At 42.0% G+C, this 17013-nt stretch overlaps 1 protein-coding gene across 7 annotated transcripts in view; it reads left to right on the top strand.

Annotated features, from left to right (window-relative positions):
- CIZ1 (CDKN1A interacting zinc finger protein 1) overlaps window positions 1–17013 on the top strand; it is a 2016138-nt gene that overhangs the window by 1593574 nt on the left and 405551 nt on the right. For all 7 annotated transcript variants that reach the window (XM_044058876.1, XM_044058878.1, XM_044058879.1 and 4 more), the window contains one exon: window positions 10216–10407. In XM_044058876.1, the coding sequence (XP_043914811.1) occupies window positions 10216–10407 (192 nt within the window). The remainder of the gene's footprint in view (window positions 1–10215; window positions 10408–17013) is intronic.

Genomic DNA, 17013 nt, shown 5'->3' with positions numbered 1-17013 from the left:
AATTCACAAAGTTCAGGTATTTGCTGGACTTCTGGACTCAGCAATTTTCAAAGCCATGCTCTTCAGCTGGAGTGATATCTTCATGATGCAGACAATAAACAGGACTGAGCTATTGTAAAATACCAGAAGTACTACTTTAAAAGACCTACTTCATTCATCTGCTGGTAAGTTGCTAAGTAAAACCTGGACCCTTTGCCACATAAATAAGTACCTTATTATGGAGTCCGTGTCATGCGTTGAGGCTACAATGTTGGTGCCAAGGATAACATTTTGTAGTACTTTATTTAGGGAATTACAGCAAGGAAATGTGGACCATTATTCTAAGAACTAGGGTGGATGAGCATAGGTAATAAACTGAGATTCTTCTGTCTAATACTGCCCTACAGGCAGATTTACAGAGCAATCTGACATTGGCTTTTTGGCTTTATTTTAATTATTATGTATTATTTCTTATGGATGTTAATACAGTAGACACAAGTGCCTCTTTTATGGGTGACCTTAAAGGACTGTCTCAGCTAGTGACTTGCTCAGAATCACACAGTAGACAAGTAGAGTCTGAGAAGGAAAAACAACTCATCACCTTAAATTTCAATGCTGAACAATTAAAAGATGTTGTAGTTATGTACGGACTTAGAGACCTCAGGTAAATTAGTAGTCACACACTTAGCATTGACTCCATGGACAAGAAAATGGTTGAGAGGGTTTACAGAAATCATGTAGTTGTACATCAGTGCAAGCAGTGAACTTGGTTATGTTAGATTTAAAAAAGAGTGATACTGTTCTATTCACAAGTATGTTTTATTGCCAAAACTGTGGATATTTTAATTACTTTAACCATATTATGGCTGTTTAGTTGATGACAGTCCAATTTTTATCAGTTACTACTATTTAATTCATTATTCTGCGTGTGTGTGCACCTGTATGTATGTTAGCATATATGTATATGTATGTATGTGTATGTATGCATGTGTGTGTATGCGGATCTACTTCAGTAGATCTAAATGTTAAAGTCCTGAAATTTAAAATACTGAGATAAAAATCACGAATGTTTATAATACTAAAACTTTAACTGATTAACTTTCATAACTTCGAAAGCCATCAAGCTAAATAACAGGAAAGTGTTTGTATATGCATATCACTTTAAAGATTTGTACAGCATACCTACAAACTTAGTGGACGTTGCGTATGACACTGCAGGCGGTATCGGTGCACTGTATGAAGCTACGTTATCCCAGATAGGAAAACAAGTGTTAATAGTGGATGGATACATATACCGTTTGGAGAAAAGCATAAAAATAAAGAAGTACTTTGCTTGTAAGTACAAATCTGTAGACAAATGCTAGGGAAGAGCTGTTAAAATTGGTGTAGCTAATGGTGAAGAACTTGTTAATTAATTTCCACATAACCATACCGGAGACCCTGCTGAAATAGAAAAATATTTAATTTGTAGTGATTTAAAGCAAAAAGCAAGTTTGTCAAGAGATGCTCTTGTCTGCTTGTTGATGATGTGATGGCTTCTACTTCTCTTGATTTGTGCAAGTCTACCAAATAGACAAATTCTTTTACAGCAAGTAGGAAGAGTGCGAAGGGCAGCTGTAAAGCTAGGTAATATTGATAAACTAACATTAGAGAATGTTGATCCAAGTTTCCTTTAAAAACTGGAAAATTCCTTGAGAAAAAAGTTTCTGATTCAGTAAATGATAATATTTATTTGATTTAAGTAGAGTTACTATCTGGTTAATGGATGGCACCTCCATTTACAAAATGAAGTAAAGAAAAAGTATTTGTGTCATGAAATAAAATAAGTTTATTTTGTTTTGAACGCTTAACTGGTGTCAGGAGAGGTACGTAACATCTGCAGTTATATTTTTAAAGTTATGAAAGTCAACCTTTTAAAGTTTCAGTATTATAATCATTCACGATTTTCATCTCGGTATTTTAAATTTCAGGATTTTAACATTTCGATCTACTGAAGTAGATCCGTGTACGTGTGTGTGTGTGTGTGTGTGTGTGTGTGTGTGTGTGTGTGTGTGTGTGTGTGTGTGTGTGTGTATATATATATATATATATATATATATATATATATATGTGTGTGTGTGTGTATATATATATATATATATATATATATATATATATGTGTGTGTGTGTGTGTGTGTAGATATATATATATGTGTGTGTGTGTGTGTATAGATATATATATAGATATATATATAGATATATATATATATGTATGTGTGTGTGTGTGTGTATGTATATATATATATATATATATATATATATATATATATATATATATGTTTATAAAATCAACACACGTGTGTCTAGTCTGAAAATGCCATTTATTTATTTATTTATTGGGTAGTGTCCGATTGGGCTAGTAGCCTGTTTTCAGCTGAGACCCGAGGAGAAAAGCTCCCAAGCAAAAGTTACAAAAAAGTTGTGATAAAAATACACACATTGAACAATTAAGTAAAAGTTACAAATGTTGATAAAATAAACATGGTAATGGATATGACAAGATAAAAAAGTTAAAACTGTACATATGAGAGTAATTAGAGTTCAAAGTACAAAAAAGAAATGTTTTTTTTTTTAAACGTAGAATTGACAGAAGATGTCATTCATAGGATAATCAGTCTTAGTATAAGAGCAAGGAAAAAAATAACAGAAATAACAAAAAGACAGAACAGTAGGGTGGAGATAACTTAGCCAGAGGAACTGCATGAACATAACCAATGTTTTGAGTAATATTCTAATAGTATTCTGTTTGAAGTTCTGAGTATCATGACAGGATAGAATATTCTGTGGAAGTGAATTCCAAGCTTTGGATACAGAGTGGTTATATAGTGAATCATCATGAAACTTTATGAGATTTGCTAACTTTGAACAGTAATTTATCAGCTGACCTATGTGAGGTCAGATTAGTATAGGGTTAAACAAGGTCAGATAGGGCAGGACAGTGGTCTGGTTTAACAGAGTGAGCAAGTATTGACTGATTAAGACTAAGTAAGTGAAGGAGTTCAGTCCAGCCAAGATGTTGTAGAGCAGTACAATGACGTGGTTTGTGTGGGAGGTTTGCTGCAAATTTAGCAATTTTATTGTAGTAAGATTCAAGATTATTTAAGTCAGATTTATGAATGTTAGTGAATATTTGTGAACATTAGTGTAGATAGAAGATGAGTCCTGGTTGTAGTGAGTCTGGTATGATTGGTCAGATATGGTTTAGCCCTTTAAAGAGCACCAAGCTTTATATGGACTGTTTTGATTGTTAGTGCTGTGTGTCTATCACACTTTAGGCCATTGTCTATAGTAACACAGAGAGACTTTGTTCTACGGGTTCAATAATAGTGCCATTGGAGGAACAGATAGAAACAGGAGCTTGATATTTTTTATGGAGGAGTTGGAAAAGACGATAAGCCATGGATCCTTCTGTTTTGTAGTGTTTTTCAAGATGGGCACTGTGTGTGTGTGTGTGTGTGTGTGTGTGTGTGTGTGTGTGTGTGTGTGTGTGTGTGTGTGTGTGTGTGTGTGTGTGTGTTTCAAGATGGGCACTGTGTGTGTGTGTGTGTGTGTGTGTGTGTGTGTGTGTGTGTGTGTGTGTCCACCTGTCTTTTGTAAATTAGTACTACATATTGTTTAGATCTGATATCAGGGTTACTCCTTAGAAGATGTTCTTCGTGTTTCACTGTTGCAGTCATCACATTTGGGTTATCTGCTTGCAGTAGCCCTCAGTCGGCCTGATTATCAAAGTCTTGGGTCCTGCGTCGGTTGCTGTCTCGTCTTACGTGACGTCAGGTAGTCAGGGGTATAAAGCATGCAGCCGACGCCATTATATTAGTCTTTCTTGCCATGTGGTGCCTGAAGCAGAAGCAGTTCGCAACTGCCGGTCGGCCGACTCCTGAAATTTTCGTTTTCAAGTTTCAGAACTGAAGTCTTCAACTAAAGTGAAGTACCCCATTGGGGAAACTTTTTCTTGCTCTAAACCGATGTCAGTAAAAGTCAGTAATTGTATTTCTTGTGGAAAGCAAATACCTCTTAAAGATTTTCATTCGTACTGTATTCCTTGCCTAGGCCTCGACCATGACGTACCTTGCTGTCGGTTTTGTGCCTTATTTAAGCAGCGAATTATGCGTCGTCAGTATATTTACGCTTCTAAATATTTTGGTATTCAGTTTAGATATCCAGATATGCCTTCGGTTAGCCATCCGACTACCGACATTCCGAAAAAAACGCAAAGATAAAGACAGAGACAGCCCGCCTAGGTCCAAAGCTGCCGACGACGCTTCTCCTAAGTCAGTCGCCAGTTTGCTGGTACTCAGTGAGGTGCTTTCGCAGCCCCTAATACCCGCTACTTCAGATTCACAGGCCTCTACTGAGACCCATTTTGAGTCCGGTATGCCGCGAGATGCTTCAACTGTGGAACCTGCGGATGTCTCTACCTTGGATGGGTCTGGAGTCGCTGTGCAGGCACTGGCTTCTGAGGGTGTATTCAGGCCTACTGACTTGCATATTAAACCGACACCATCTTCTTCTTCAAGGCCTAAATCTCGAACCATGTCTGGAAAACCGACGCCTAGACCGCATTGTCAGGCCCCTATGCCTAAAAAACAAATGATAAGAATGGCTGAAGACCTTATTACTTTAATCAGGGGAAGCCAACCTTCCCCCCTCTAAGAGACTAAGGACTGAATTTGCTTATGATACTTCTGACCAGGATTCTGAAATTTCTGTTTCCTCTGATGACCAGGATTTACCCTTTTCTACCTATGAGGATTCTGATACAGAGGACTCTATTCCCTCTGCTCCCCCCCCCCCCCCGAGGATTTCTCTTGGTGAAACCTTGTATACTGTTAGGGAGCATTTTCGTTGGGAAAGCCAGGATTACTCTGATTCCAAAAAGAGGCTTAGGGATTTCTTACTCCTGCCCCAACACAGGCCTTTAGCTATCCCTCCTGTACTAGCATTGTTGATGATGCCTTTTCGAAATCTAGCTTGGCCTCTGATTCTTTACCTCCTGCTCCCAGAAAACCAGATAGATATTATAGGGTTCCTGACTCTCACAAGTTCTTTTTTAAAAATCCTACTGCGGATCCTGAGACCATTTCACAGGGACCAAGGGCATTAAGGCTACTACTGCCAAAAATCCTCCCCCCTTTGATTGAGACTCCAGGGCACTGGATAGATTGGGTAAGAAGGTATACACAACTGCAACCTTGGCCATTAGGGCCTTAAATTGCCAGTTTCATATGTTAAAGCATCAGCAGCATATTATTGGATTGCTTAAACAGAAAATTATGTTGATTCCTGACTGTGTGGAAAATAAAGATTTACAGGATTTAATGCATTCTGCTGAACAAGTTGGAAAACCTACTTTGCAATGTGGTTTTGATTCTTTAGAGGCCTCTTGCAGGGCTGCTGTTACTGAGTGTGTGCTCAGAAGGCATGCTTGGCTTAAGGAGCAATCTTTGCCTGATCATGTTAAAGCTAAATTGTTGGATGCTCCCTTAAATCAGGACCGCCTGTTTGGCAACAAAGCAGAAGAAGTTCTTAAAGAGATGGAGGAAAACGCTAAATCTATGCAAACTGTTAAAGATTTCCTACAAGTACAGCCTCCAAAATGTAGTAGGCATTGGCCGTCTAAGAACTGGTCCTTTCCTGCCTCTTCCAGGCCTTCTCAGTCCAAACCCAGAACCAGCAGAACAGCCAAGCTTCGGTCCCAGGTTACACACAGGAGTAAGCAGTGGGGGGATCCCACTTCCAAATTAGGGAGTGGTAAGACTCCCCCCTATGGTAAACTGTCTCAATGACTTAACTTTAAAATTTCCAAGCACTTCTCAACTGACTGCTTCTTTAGGGGGAAAGATTGCTCTGCAGGCAGAAAACTGGGAACTCATTACCCAGGACAAATGGGTTTTAAGTATAGTTTCCCAAGGATACAGATTTCACTTCCACACATTACCAACCCCAAACGGTTGGCCAGATCTACCCCCAAATCAGTGGGCAGAGGCTCAAAAGCAAGTACTCTCTCTCTTAAACATAAAGGCTATTCAAACTGTACCTTAAGAGGAAAGGGGACAAGGGTTCTACTCAAGACTTTTCCTGGTACCCATCTGCAAGGCAGATAAGCCTTGGAGTTCATGGCCTCCTGCATTCTACTAATTCCATATGAGGAAACTACAATGGTATCTAAAAAGCCTATGGTGTCAACATTCTCAGGATATAGAAGCAATGATTCTTATCATACCTTGCCTACAGTTAGAATTCCTTTGGTGGGCATAGGCCTGCCACCAAAACAAGGGACTACCATTCATTCTACCCCCTGTCACCCAAACCCTAACAACAGGCGCATCAGACTATGCATGGGGGGGCTCACCTGGCAGGGAAGGGCATGCAGGGCAAATGGAACCCAAGTCAAATGCACCTGCATATCGATCAAAAAGAAATGTTAGCTGTACAGAATTCTCTGACAGCCTTCAAGGACCACATTCTTCCAGGACAATTAATGGTAAAGACAGACAACACCACTGTTATGTTGTACATAAACAAGCAGTGGGGTGCCCATTCTTACCCCCTCTGTAGACTAGCCATGGCTCTGTGGAACACAGCCTTGAGCTACCAAGTGCATCTACAGACTCAGTTCCTGCCAGGAAAATGAAATACACTGGCAGACAAACTAAGCAGAAATCTCATGGACCCACACGAGTGGAAACTGGAACCAAAGACTTCCAACATGTTGATAAACAAATGGGGGAGCCCAGATATAGACCTGTTTGCCTCCCCCCAGAACTACCAATTGGACAAATTCTGCACAAGGACTCCTCACAAACAAGCTTGGAAAGTGGATGCTCTGTCCTTCAGCTGGAAAAATGTATCAGTTTATGCCTTTCCTCCTCTGCCTCTCCTCTCTAAAGTGCTACTAAAGATCAAACAGGACAACCCAAGGATGACACTGATTGCACCAGACTGGCCGTGCCAACACTGGTACCCCCTCTTGCACAGTGTGTCACTGCTAGCCTCATGGCACCTTCCTTAGCCTCTTACCCTGCTGTCACAGCAGAATGGCCAGATTCTGCACCCTCAGCTTCAAACCCTGAACCTGGCAGCCTGGCTAATTACCTGATCTCTCCGTTACCATCCCTCAGTAAACAAGTGTTGGATGTCATTCTGGAGGCAAGGAGGCCTAGTACTAGAAAATCTTATGCTGGAAAATGGAAAAGATTCTGTGCCTGGAGCCAAACTCAAGGGGTGGCCATAGCAGCGCCCAATTTACCTCAGATTCTTCAATACTTAACTGAGGTGCTTCACAAGGGCTTTTCCTTTTCCTTCCTCAAAATTCACGCCTCAGCCATTTCAGCTCATTACAACACAGAACCACCCCTCTTTTCTCATCCACTGCTCAAGCAGTTCCTCAGAGGGGTCAAAAACCTAAGACCACCCAGGAGAGCCCCTACTCCAGCCTGGGACCTTAACTTTGTATTGGAAAAACTCACTCTTCCTCCTTTTGAGCCAGCTGCAAGTGCAGAGTTAAAATTCCTTTCTTGGAAAACAGCTTTCCTTTTAGCTATCACTTCAGCAAGAAGGGTATCTGAATTACAGGCCCTTATGGCAGTGGAGCCTTTCATCATCTTTCGTGTGGACAGGGTGTCCCTCAGGACCAATCCCTCCTTCATGCACAAGGTGGTATCTAGTGTGGCTCTTAATCAATCCATTCATTTGCCAACCTTCTTTTTTAATCCACAGAACAAAGGGGAACGGTTACTGCACTCCTTAGATGTGCACAGACAACTTAGATTGTACTTGGACAGGACTAAACCGCAAAGGAAATCTGAACAACTGCTGGTGGCATTTGCTTCAGGGGCAGAGGGGAAGGCTATTTCAAAGCAAACTGTTTCTAAGTGGATAGGCCATTGCATTCATTTCTGCTATAAGCACCGTGGAAAACCTAGTCCACAGGGGATTAGACCCCATTTAACCAGGGCTGCATCTACCTCTACAGCCTTTCTCAGAGGTGTCCCTACCAGAGACATCCTAGAAGCTGCCACCTGGAGTTCTGTACATATTTTCACCAGGCATTACCATTTGCCAATTTTCTTTAACTCCAGAGCTGACTTTGCCACTGTAGTCTTGCAGGGCCTTATAGCTGGTCCTAATGCTGTCTAAATTCCTCCTCCCTTCCTTAGCTTTGGGAATCTACCCAAATGTGATGACTGCAACAGTGAAACACGAAGAACATAGTACAGTTTTGGACACTTACCATAAATGTAGATGTTCAAGTGTATTCACTGTTGCAGTCCTGGTTACCCTCCATCCAGCCCCCTGACTTCTTTTGGCTATACCTTTACTCTCCTTTACTATGCTTATAAGCATTTTGGTGTATTTGCTTTTTTGTTGGAGGTATAACCTTGTATATACATACATACATATATATATATATGTATATATATATATATATATATATGTGTGTGTGTATACATATATATATATATATATATATATATATATATATATATGTATATATATATATATATATATATATGTATGTATGTATATATATATATATTTAATTGCTTCCCATTAGGGGGGCACCTGGCATTTGGGGCAAGAAAAACTGATGTAATGGCATCGGCCGCATGCTTTATACCCCTGACTACCTGACGTCACGGAAGATGAGACAGCAACCGAGGCATGACGCAAGACTTTGATAATCTGGCCGACTGAGGGGTACTGCAAGCAGATAACCCAAATGTAATGACTGCAACAGTGAATACACTTGAATATCTACATTTATGGTAAGTGTACACAACTGTACTTTCTCCATGTACAAGATGCATTACTGAACATATTTGAGGGTAATTCCCAAGATCCAGATTCATAGTTCGCAGCTCCTAAAAGGTCAGATAAATTTTAATGGGTTTCATTGGCAGACCCAGATCACCATTCTCAAGAAGAAACAAAAGGGGCCAAAATCCCACATGGGAGAAATGCTGTCACTAATGATAAGGAAAGTAGATTCTTGGATAGATACCACATCAGCCTTTAAGATCTTGAATAATCAGGCTCCTGTTTTGAAGCTGTAGTAACTCATGTTTGAAGCAAATGGTAGATGATGACCAAAGAAGTGAAGACTCAGATGCATCTATAGGATAACTGTAATTCTATATGGTACCCCTTTGTAATGATGCCCGGTACCCGTCCTTCTGATGTGTTGAATTCCACTCCTCCAGGTAAGCATTTGGCAAGAGCTCAAGTTAGAGGCCCTGGACAGAGGGATCCAAAGGTGTGAGCAGAAGAAGAGCACCTTATCATAACCATTCTGCATCTGGTGTTACTACAAAAAACCATAGATGTCATCCCAAACATTTCATCAGTTGATAGTTCTTTTTGGTATTTTTTATTGAAATTGTCTTCATAGGTGCCTTCTGCACATTATGAGCTGTTTGGGGTACTGTCTACAGTTTTACCAAAGTGATTTGATCACTGCAAAAGACCTTTTAAATAAATTATCGTAGATATCTGAGCACTCGTCATATCCGTTTCTTTGACTGAGCTCTCTGTGCCAAATACTTTATTATCTACCCTTTGTTTCCCATCTGTCAGTCTGGTCATTTTGTTGGCTACCTAAAGCTGTTATATTAACTTACGTAAATAAATTAGTTATCTTTCACATGAAACCTGATTTGATTTAGGAGGTTCAGGAAATGAGAATCACTGTTGTGCAGAGGACACTGTATATGCTAAGAAGGGTGTTGCCTTGTGAATATATTTCAACATTTGTAGCTGAAAAACATGAGAAGGCACAGCACAGAAGTATCTTAATGTTTCTTCCACTGCAGAGGGTGCTCTTAAAATCATTTGGTTTGTTGTTGAGAACTCACATATGCTATCTTGTCCATTGTCCAGTGATAGGTCAGCGTATTCAGTGTTTATATTGCCATATCCTCTTTGTTCTGCTGTTAACCTTTCTCTGAGTCTATCTGTCTTGTGTAATAGGTCCCTATAGTTCTTTTGGTGGAATTGAATCATTATCACAGGAGTACGAACCCAGAAGGAAGGGTATCACCCTTCTTTTGTTGCTAGTGTGCTAGTGGACAGCATGAACATAAGTATAATGATATGCTGATGGGTGTAGATCTTGAGGGGGACTGCTTTGAATTGCACCAGTGCACCACCTTTGTTGTTGGCAGGTCTACACATATTATTGTACTTACTTATTTGCAGTTGCTGAGTACAGGTGGATCATTGAAAGTAACTATTCAGCAATGCAGTGAAAGCAGAGCAATCAGCACAACAGTATCAGATCCTGGGCACAAATGCACTGAACAATCTACTACAAGCTCCGGAGTTCAAAGTTTTGAATCAGTCCGTAAATTTTTCTGCTACATCTGCAACATGAACTGTTTCAGCCAGCAGGTAAGTATTATACCAACAGTAGTTAATGAAATTTGTCAAAATTAGAAAATCCTGTGTTGTCCTTGCCATCCACCTTGACTTATGGGTTATTGACCTGTGTGGCACATATGAACCAGCAGGTTTTCTAAGTGCATAGTACACTTGCATCTTAACTGTTTCTCAAATCTCATTTGAAACCATCTGCATTAGAAGTGATCCCGTAGTGCTCCAGCTATTTTTTCAGATAATTGTAAAATATTGCTCTCCTTTTCCTGACATTTAGTCAGAAGTGAACTTCTTTCTATTTCTTCTACTGTCTGATAAAAAAAAAACTCATAGCAGAGATTTTATCTTTTAGTTTTAGCCTCCTCCCCTTTTCCCAAGCCGAAGTATTTTTTATATTGTTTATTGTTGAACGTGTAAAGGTTGTCATTGTTTTGGATACTGCTGTTATTATTCTTGCTGCTGCTGTGGTTGTGTGTTTATTTTTTTGCTGATATTTGTGAAAGTCCTCAGTCATGATATTGAGAAAGCTTTAGGCTTCAAAAAGTGTTAAAAGTGCTCTAAATATGGACACACTATTCTACTCCCAAGACGCACATGACCATTGCGTCATGCAGTTGGGGTCACAACAGTTGTAGGTGCCATCTGATATTTATAGGGTCTTCAAATCCCATTTTCTTTTGGTGAGATGAAACGAGCTACTTCTTAAAGTGCTTCTCTGATTCTGGAGATCTGAAGAAAAACAAAATGGAAAGGAAAAGGTCAAAGAAAGGGAGGGGAGAGAAAGGGAATGGGGTAAAGAAGAAAAAGCCAGCGGAAATCCCTTTACTTTCTCCTGCTTCCAGGACACTGAAGCCATCCAACTCTCTAGAGGCATTGGCTGCAGTTTGTTTGGAGCAAGTTTATCCATAGCCCATGGTTCTGGTTTCTGTCAACACTGAACAGATCCTTTTCTTCAGGTAGGTCTCCCAAGGAAGGAAACTTCCTGCAGCCTCCAGAATCCCTGTTGCAGTCTGAGTAACTCGGCAGATAGCAGACCTGCCTTTGGTGCTGTGAGACCAGAAGTTTATAGGTTTTATTCCCACAGCATTCGGTTGGATTAATTTTGGCCTGGTGTGGTTTAGTGACCGAGCACAAGACTGCTGAGTACAAGTATGTAAGTTTGAGGCCTCCAAGCCCAGATTGTTCGTCCAGGTCCAGGGATGTAATCAGTTCACTGTACTTAGCACTCATTAGGCTGATCATTGTGTATAATGCCCCTTTCAGTATTTACTTGCCTAAACACTTGTCTCAAGTAGAATGATCTTAACATTTCCTCTGTAAGAAAATTAAGGGCTTGAAACATAAAAACTATACAGACCATTTCAAAGCCGTGTCCCTCTTCTTGTTGTCGTACAGGTTACTGAGCCTCTGTCTCATGTGTAGATCCTCAACAGAATCTATCCTGTCTGACATATTACACATCTGCAAGTTCACTGGTGGCATAACCACCTACTCAAGATTTTTCATTCTGATGTTCATCGTGCATACAGTTGCAGTCATAACAGATGGGTTTTCCTGCCGTCAGGCGGGTCCTCGGTCGGCCGAATTCCAAAGTCTAGGTCCTGCGTCGGTTGTCGTCGCTTCTTCCCTGACGTCAGTGCGACAGGGGTATAAAAGAACCATCCAACGCCATTTTCTTTAGTCTTTCTTGCCGCGCGGTGCCCGAAGCAGAAGCAGTTCGCAAGTGCCGGTCGGCCAGCTCCTGAGATTACGAATATTTTGCAACCGAAGTCTTCTTGAAAGCTAAGTACCCCATTGGGGAAACTTTTCTTGCCTCAGACCGATGTCAGACAAAATTAATAATTGTGTTTCATGTGGGAAGCAAATACCGCATAAGGATTTTCATTCCCTCTGCATTCCTTGCTTAGGCCCAGACCACGACGTCTCGGCCTGTCGTTTTTGTGCTACATTCAACAGACGCACCATTAAGCGTCGGGCGGAGTTCGCCCAACACTATTTTGGCAAAAAAATTAATTACATTATGTCGTCGGATACTCCGACTCCAGTTTTGAGTAAAAGACGCAAAGATAAGGACCGACACACAAGGTCCACGGCTTCTACCAACACCACGCCAAAGCCGACTACAGGTGGTCCGGTTCTCAGTGAGGCGCCTACGCAGCTCCTGACTACCAACAACACTTCATTGGCGGTGTCTACTGTACCCGAGGTCGCAGGCTTTTCGGCCCACACCCCGACTACCGATACCGGAGCCACTCTTGGCGGTGAAACTCAGAGTTTAGACAGGTCTGCCACCTCTCAATGTGTCTTCAGGCCTTCCTCTTCTTTTTCCATCAAGTCTAAAGCAGCCATGCATACTAAGAGACAAGCTCCACAGGGCCCTTCTCAAGGCCCCATGCCTAAAAAGCAGATGCTCAAAATGGCTGAGGGTTTGATTACTCTTATCAGGGGTTCTCAACCCCCCCCCCCCCCGGACAAAAGGCCCAGAGTGGAGGAAGAATCCCCCTCCTCAGACCAAGCCTCCATTATTTCAGAGCATTCTGATGACCAGGAACATTCTTACTCCCCTTTTGAAGATTCTGATGCAGAGGAGTCCATTCCCTCTGTCCCCCCCCTGAGGATTTCTCTTTTGGGGAAACCTTGCATACCTTGAGGGAACACTTCCACTGGGAAGGCCAGGAGTACTCAGACTCCAAGAAAAGGCTTAGGGATTTTCTCTTGCTCCCTCAGCACAGGCCTCTGGCTATACCTCCTGTCTTAGACATTCTAGATGATGTGTATTCGGAGGCCTGCCTTAACCCAGACTCTTTACTTCCAGCCCCAGTCAAGCCTGACAGGTATTACCGGGTTCCTGACTCATACCAATTCCTATACAAAAGCCATGCGGCTGACCCAGAAACTATCTCACTGGGCCCCAAGGGAATTAAGGCCTCCAATGCTAAAAATCCATTACCTTTAGAGAGAGATTCCAGAGCTTTAGAAAGGTGGGGGAAAAAGGTATACACCTCGGCCACCTTAACCATGAGGGCATTAAACTGCCAGTTCAATATGTTGAAGTACCAACAGTTTCTGTTATCACAGTTGAGAAGCAAAATGTCACACCCTAAACAACCAGACTTGAAGGAGTTGCAGGATTTGATGCATAGTGCAGAACAAGTGGGTAAACATACCTTGCAATGTGGTTTTGATGCTTTAGAGGCCTCATGTAGAGCTGCTGTTACAGGATCAGTCATACGTAGACATGCCTGGCTCAAAGAGCAAACCTTACCAGATCATGTCAAAGCTAAATTACTAGATGCCCCTCTGCAAAAAGATGTATTATTTGGTGTTAAAGCTGAGGAGGTATTAAAGAAAATGGAGGAAAAGGCTAAATCAATGCAAACAGTGAAAGATTTCCTACAGGTACAACCTCCACGTTTCAGTAGAAATTGGCCTTCCAAAAATTGGTCCTTTCCAGCCACGGACAGACCCCAAAGAGGCAGATACAGGCGCCCGATGGGCAGAGGGCAATCTCAAGGATCGTTTAGAGGCAGACAATGGCAAGCTCGTACACAAAGAGGTGGTGAGGACAGTTCACAGCCATTCAGAAAGCAGACCCAATGACTTTCCCCTTTGCATGCCAAACAAGGCTCAAATGGCAGCACCTTTAGGCAGAAAACTGGCATTATTTTCGAAAAATTGGCATATTGTCACAAAAGACAAATGGATCCTGGACATTATAAACAGAGGCTACAGATTCCATTTTCACACCCTTCCAAAAATGAGAGGCATGCCAAACCTGCCACACAGTCAAAGGGCAGAGGCACAAAAACAAATTTCAGATCTTATGGACATGAAAGCTATTCAAGAGGTACCTACACAAGAACAAGGTCAAGGTTTTTACTCCAGACTATTCCTGGTACCAAGGAAGGGAAAAGATTGGAGACCTATTTTGGACCTATCCATCCTAAACACATTTTTAATCGTGCCAAAATTCAAGATGCTCACATTACAGCAGCTTCTTCCCATGCTGGGCAAGGAGTCTTGGCTGGTAACATTGGACCTCAAGGAGGCATACCTGCATGTCCCAATCAGACAAGATTGCAGAAGATACCTCAGATTTCTTGCAGGTTCAACCCATTATCAATTCTCTGCATTGCCCTTTGGCTTATTTACTGTGCCCAGAGTATTCACGAAATGCCTGGCATCAGTAATTGCCTACTGCAGACTTCAAGGGATACAAATATACCCATACTTGGACGACTGCCTGATCCAAGCGGACAGCAAGCACATACTTCTGAAACATCTGGCTTTTGTAATAATGTTGTTGAATTCTCTGGGATACACAGTCAACAAAAAGAAATCAAGGCTAATACCCTCTCAAACAATAATTTTCCTGGGTGCCAACTTGGACACAAACACCCAGATGGCCTACCTCACGCCAGAGAAACAGGGGCAACTAACTCAATACTTCAGTAAACTAGCAAATTTCACCAGTCGGACTGCAAGGAAAATCCTGCAGGCTCTGGGATTCATGGCATCTTGCATCCTACTAATCCCATGTGCAAAGCTGCATATGAGGAAACTTCAGTGGTACCTGAAAAACCTATGGTCTCAACACAGCCACAGTTTGGAAACTAATACCACTGATTCCATGTCTTCAAAAGGAATTTCTGTGGTGGGCTCAAGCATGCCAAAGAAACACAGGTCTCCCATTCTGCAAGCCTCAAGCAAATCAAGTCATCACAACAGATGCCTCAGACTACGCCTGGGGGACGCACATGACAGATCGGTGCATTCAGGGCAAATGGTCCCAAAAAGAAAAGCACCTACACATCAATCAAAAGGAAATGCTAGCAGTAATAAATGCTATTATAGCTTTCAAAGACCTTCTGCATCCAGGCCAACTATTGATAAGGGCAGACAACACCACAGTAATGTGGTACATAAACAGACAGGGAGGAACCCATTCATACCCCCTATGCAGGCTGGCCATGTCTCTTTGGAACCTGGCTCTAGAATTACAAATCGAACTTCAAGCACAGTACTTGCCAGGCAAGGAAAACACGCTGGCAGACAACTTAAGCAGAAATATGACAGATTCACATGAATGGAAGTTGCATCCTCAAGTTTTTACAGAGATAATTCAAGCATGGGGAAGGCCAGACATAGATCTCTTTACCTCCCACAAAAATCACCAATTGGCAAAATTCTGCTCAAGGACTTTTCATCCACAGGCCTGGAGAGTGGACGCACTCTTTCAGTTGGACAACAATGACAGTTTATGCCTTTCCACCTCTTCCTCTGCTGCCCAAAGTTCTATTAAAAACCAGAGCAGACAGACCAAAGATGATTCTCATTGCTCCAGACTGGCCAAGACAACACTGGTACCCACTCCTGAGGAGCCTGACGTATTCACCACCATGGGCCCTACCTCTAATGCCTCTTCTTCTGACACAGCACAGCTTCAAAACTCTTCACAGTCAGCTGAAAACACTCAATCTGGCCGCATGGAAGATTCCTTAACTTCACAACAGACCCTACTCTCCAAGGAGGTGCAGGATGTCATTTTGGAGGCCAGAAGGCCTTCTACTAGAAAAGCTTACTCCGCAAAATGGAAACGGTTTTGTGCCTGGAATGAGAAAAAGGGCCAGAATCCTGGAATACTGAATTTACCTCAAATATTACAGTATCTAGCTGAGATGCTAAGCAGTGGACTTTCATTCTCCTCCCATCAAAATCCATGCCTCAGCCATTTCTGCAGAATACAACACTGATCCTCCGTTATTCTCTCACCCCCTATTAAGACAGTTCCTCAGAGGGGCTAAGAATATAAAACCCCCAAGGAAACAGCCAGTACCTGCTTGGGACCTCAATTTCATTCTAGAAAAACTGACCCTGCCTCCTTTTGAGCCAGCTGCCTCAACAGAATTGCAATATTTGTCCTGGAAAACAGCCTTCCTTCTGGCTATCACCTCAGCTCGCAGGGTATCGGAACTACAAGCCCTCATGGCTGTGCAGCCTTTCATCATTTTCCATCAGGACAGAGTTTCCTTACGAACCAATCCGTCCTTTATGCCAAAGGTGGTATCCAGGGTAGCTTTGAATCAGGCTATCCACTTACCTACCTTTTACCCTAATCCTCAAAACAAAGGGGAGAGACTACTACATTCCTTGGACATCCACAGACAGCTGCGTTATTATTTGGACAGAACAAAGCCTTTCAGAAAATCAAAACAACTCCTTGTGTCCTATGCTACAGGAGCTCAAGGGAAGCCAATTTCCAAACAGACAATCTCAAAATGGATAGCCCACTGCATACGCTTTTGTTACTCTTTTCATGGTAAAACTGTACCTGCAGGCATCAGATCTCACTCCACAAGGGCCACAGCTACCTCTGCAGCTTTCCTCAGAGGGGTTCCTACCAAAGATATTTTGGAAGCAGCCACTTGGAGTTCTGTGCATACCTTCTCCAAGCACTATCACCTACCATTATACTCCAAAACTAGAGCAGGCTTTGCCACTGCAGTCTTGCAGGGCATCTTGGCTCCTCCTAGTTCCACCTAGTGCCTACCACCCCTTTTTTAGCTTTGGGATTCTACCCATCTGTTATGACTGCAGCTGTATGCACGATGAACATAGTAC

The sequence above is a fragment of the Protopterus annectens genome, chromosome 16.part0, assembly GCF_019279795.1.
Source record: "Protopterus annectens isolate FY-2018-M chromosome 16.part0, PAN1.0, whole genome shotgun sequence".
In the NCBI taxonomy this organism is placed as follows: Eukaryota; Metazoa; Chordata; order Ceratodontiformes; family Protopteridae; genus Protopterus; species Protopterus annectens.
Note: the sequence above shows the minus strand (reverse complement) of the source record. Positions and strands in the feature narration are given on the sequence as shown.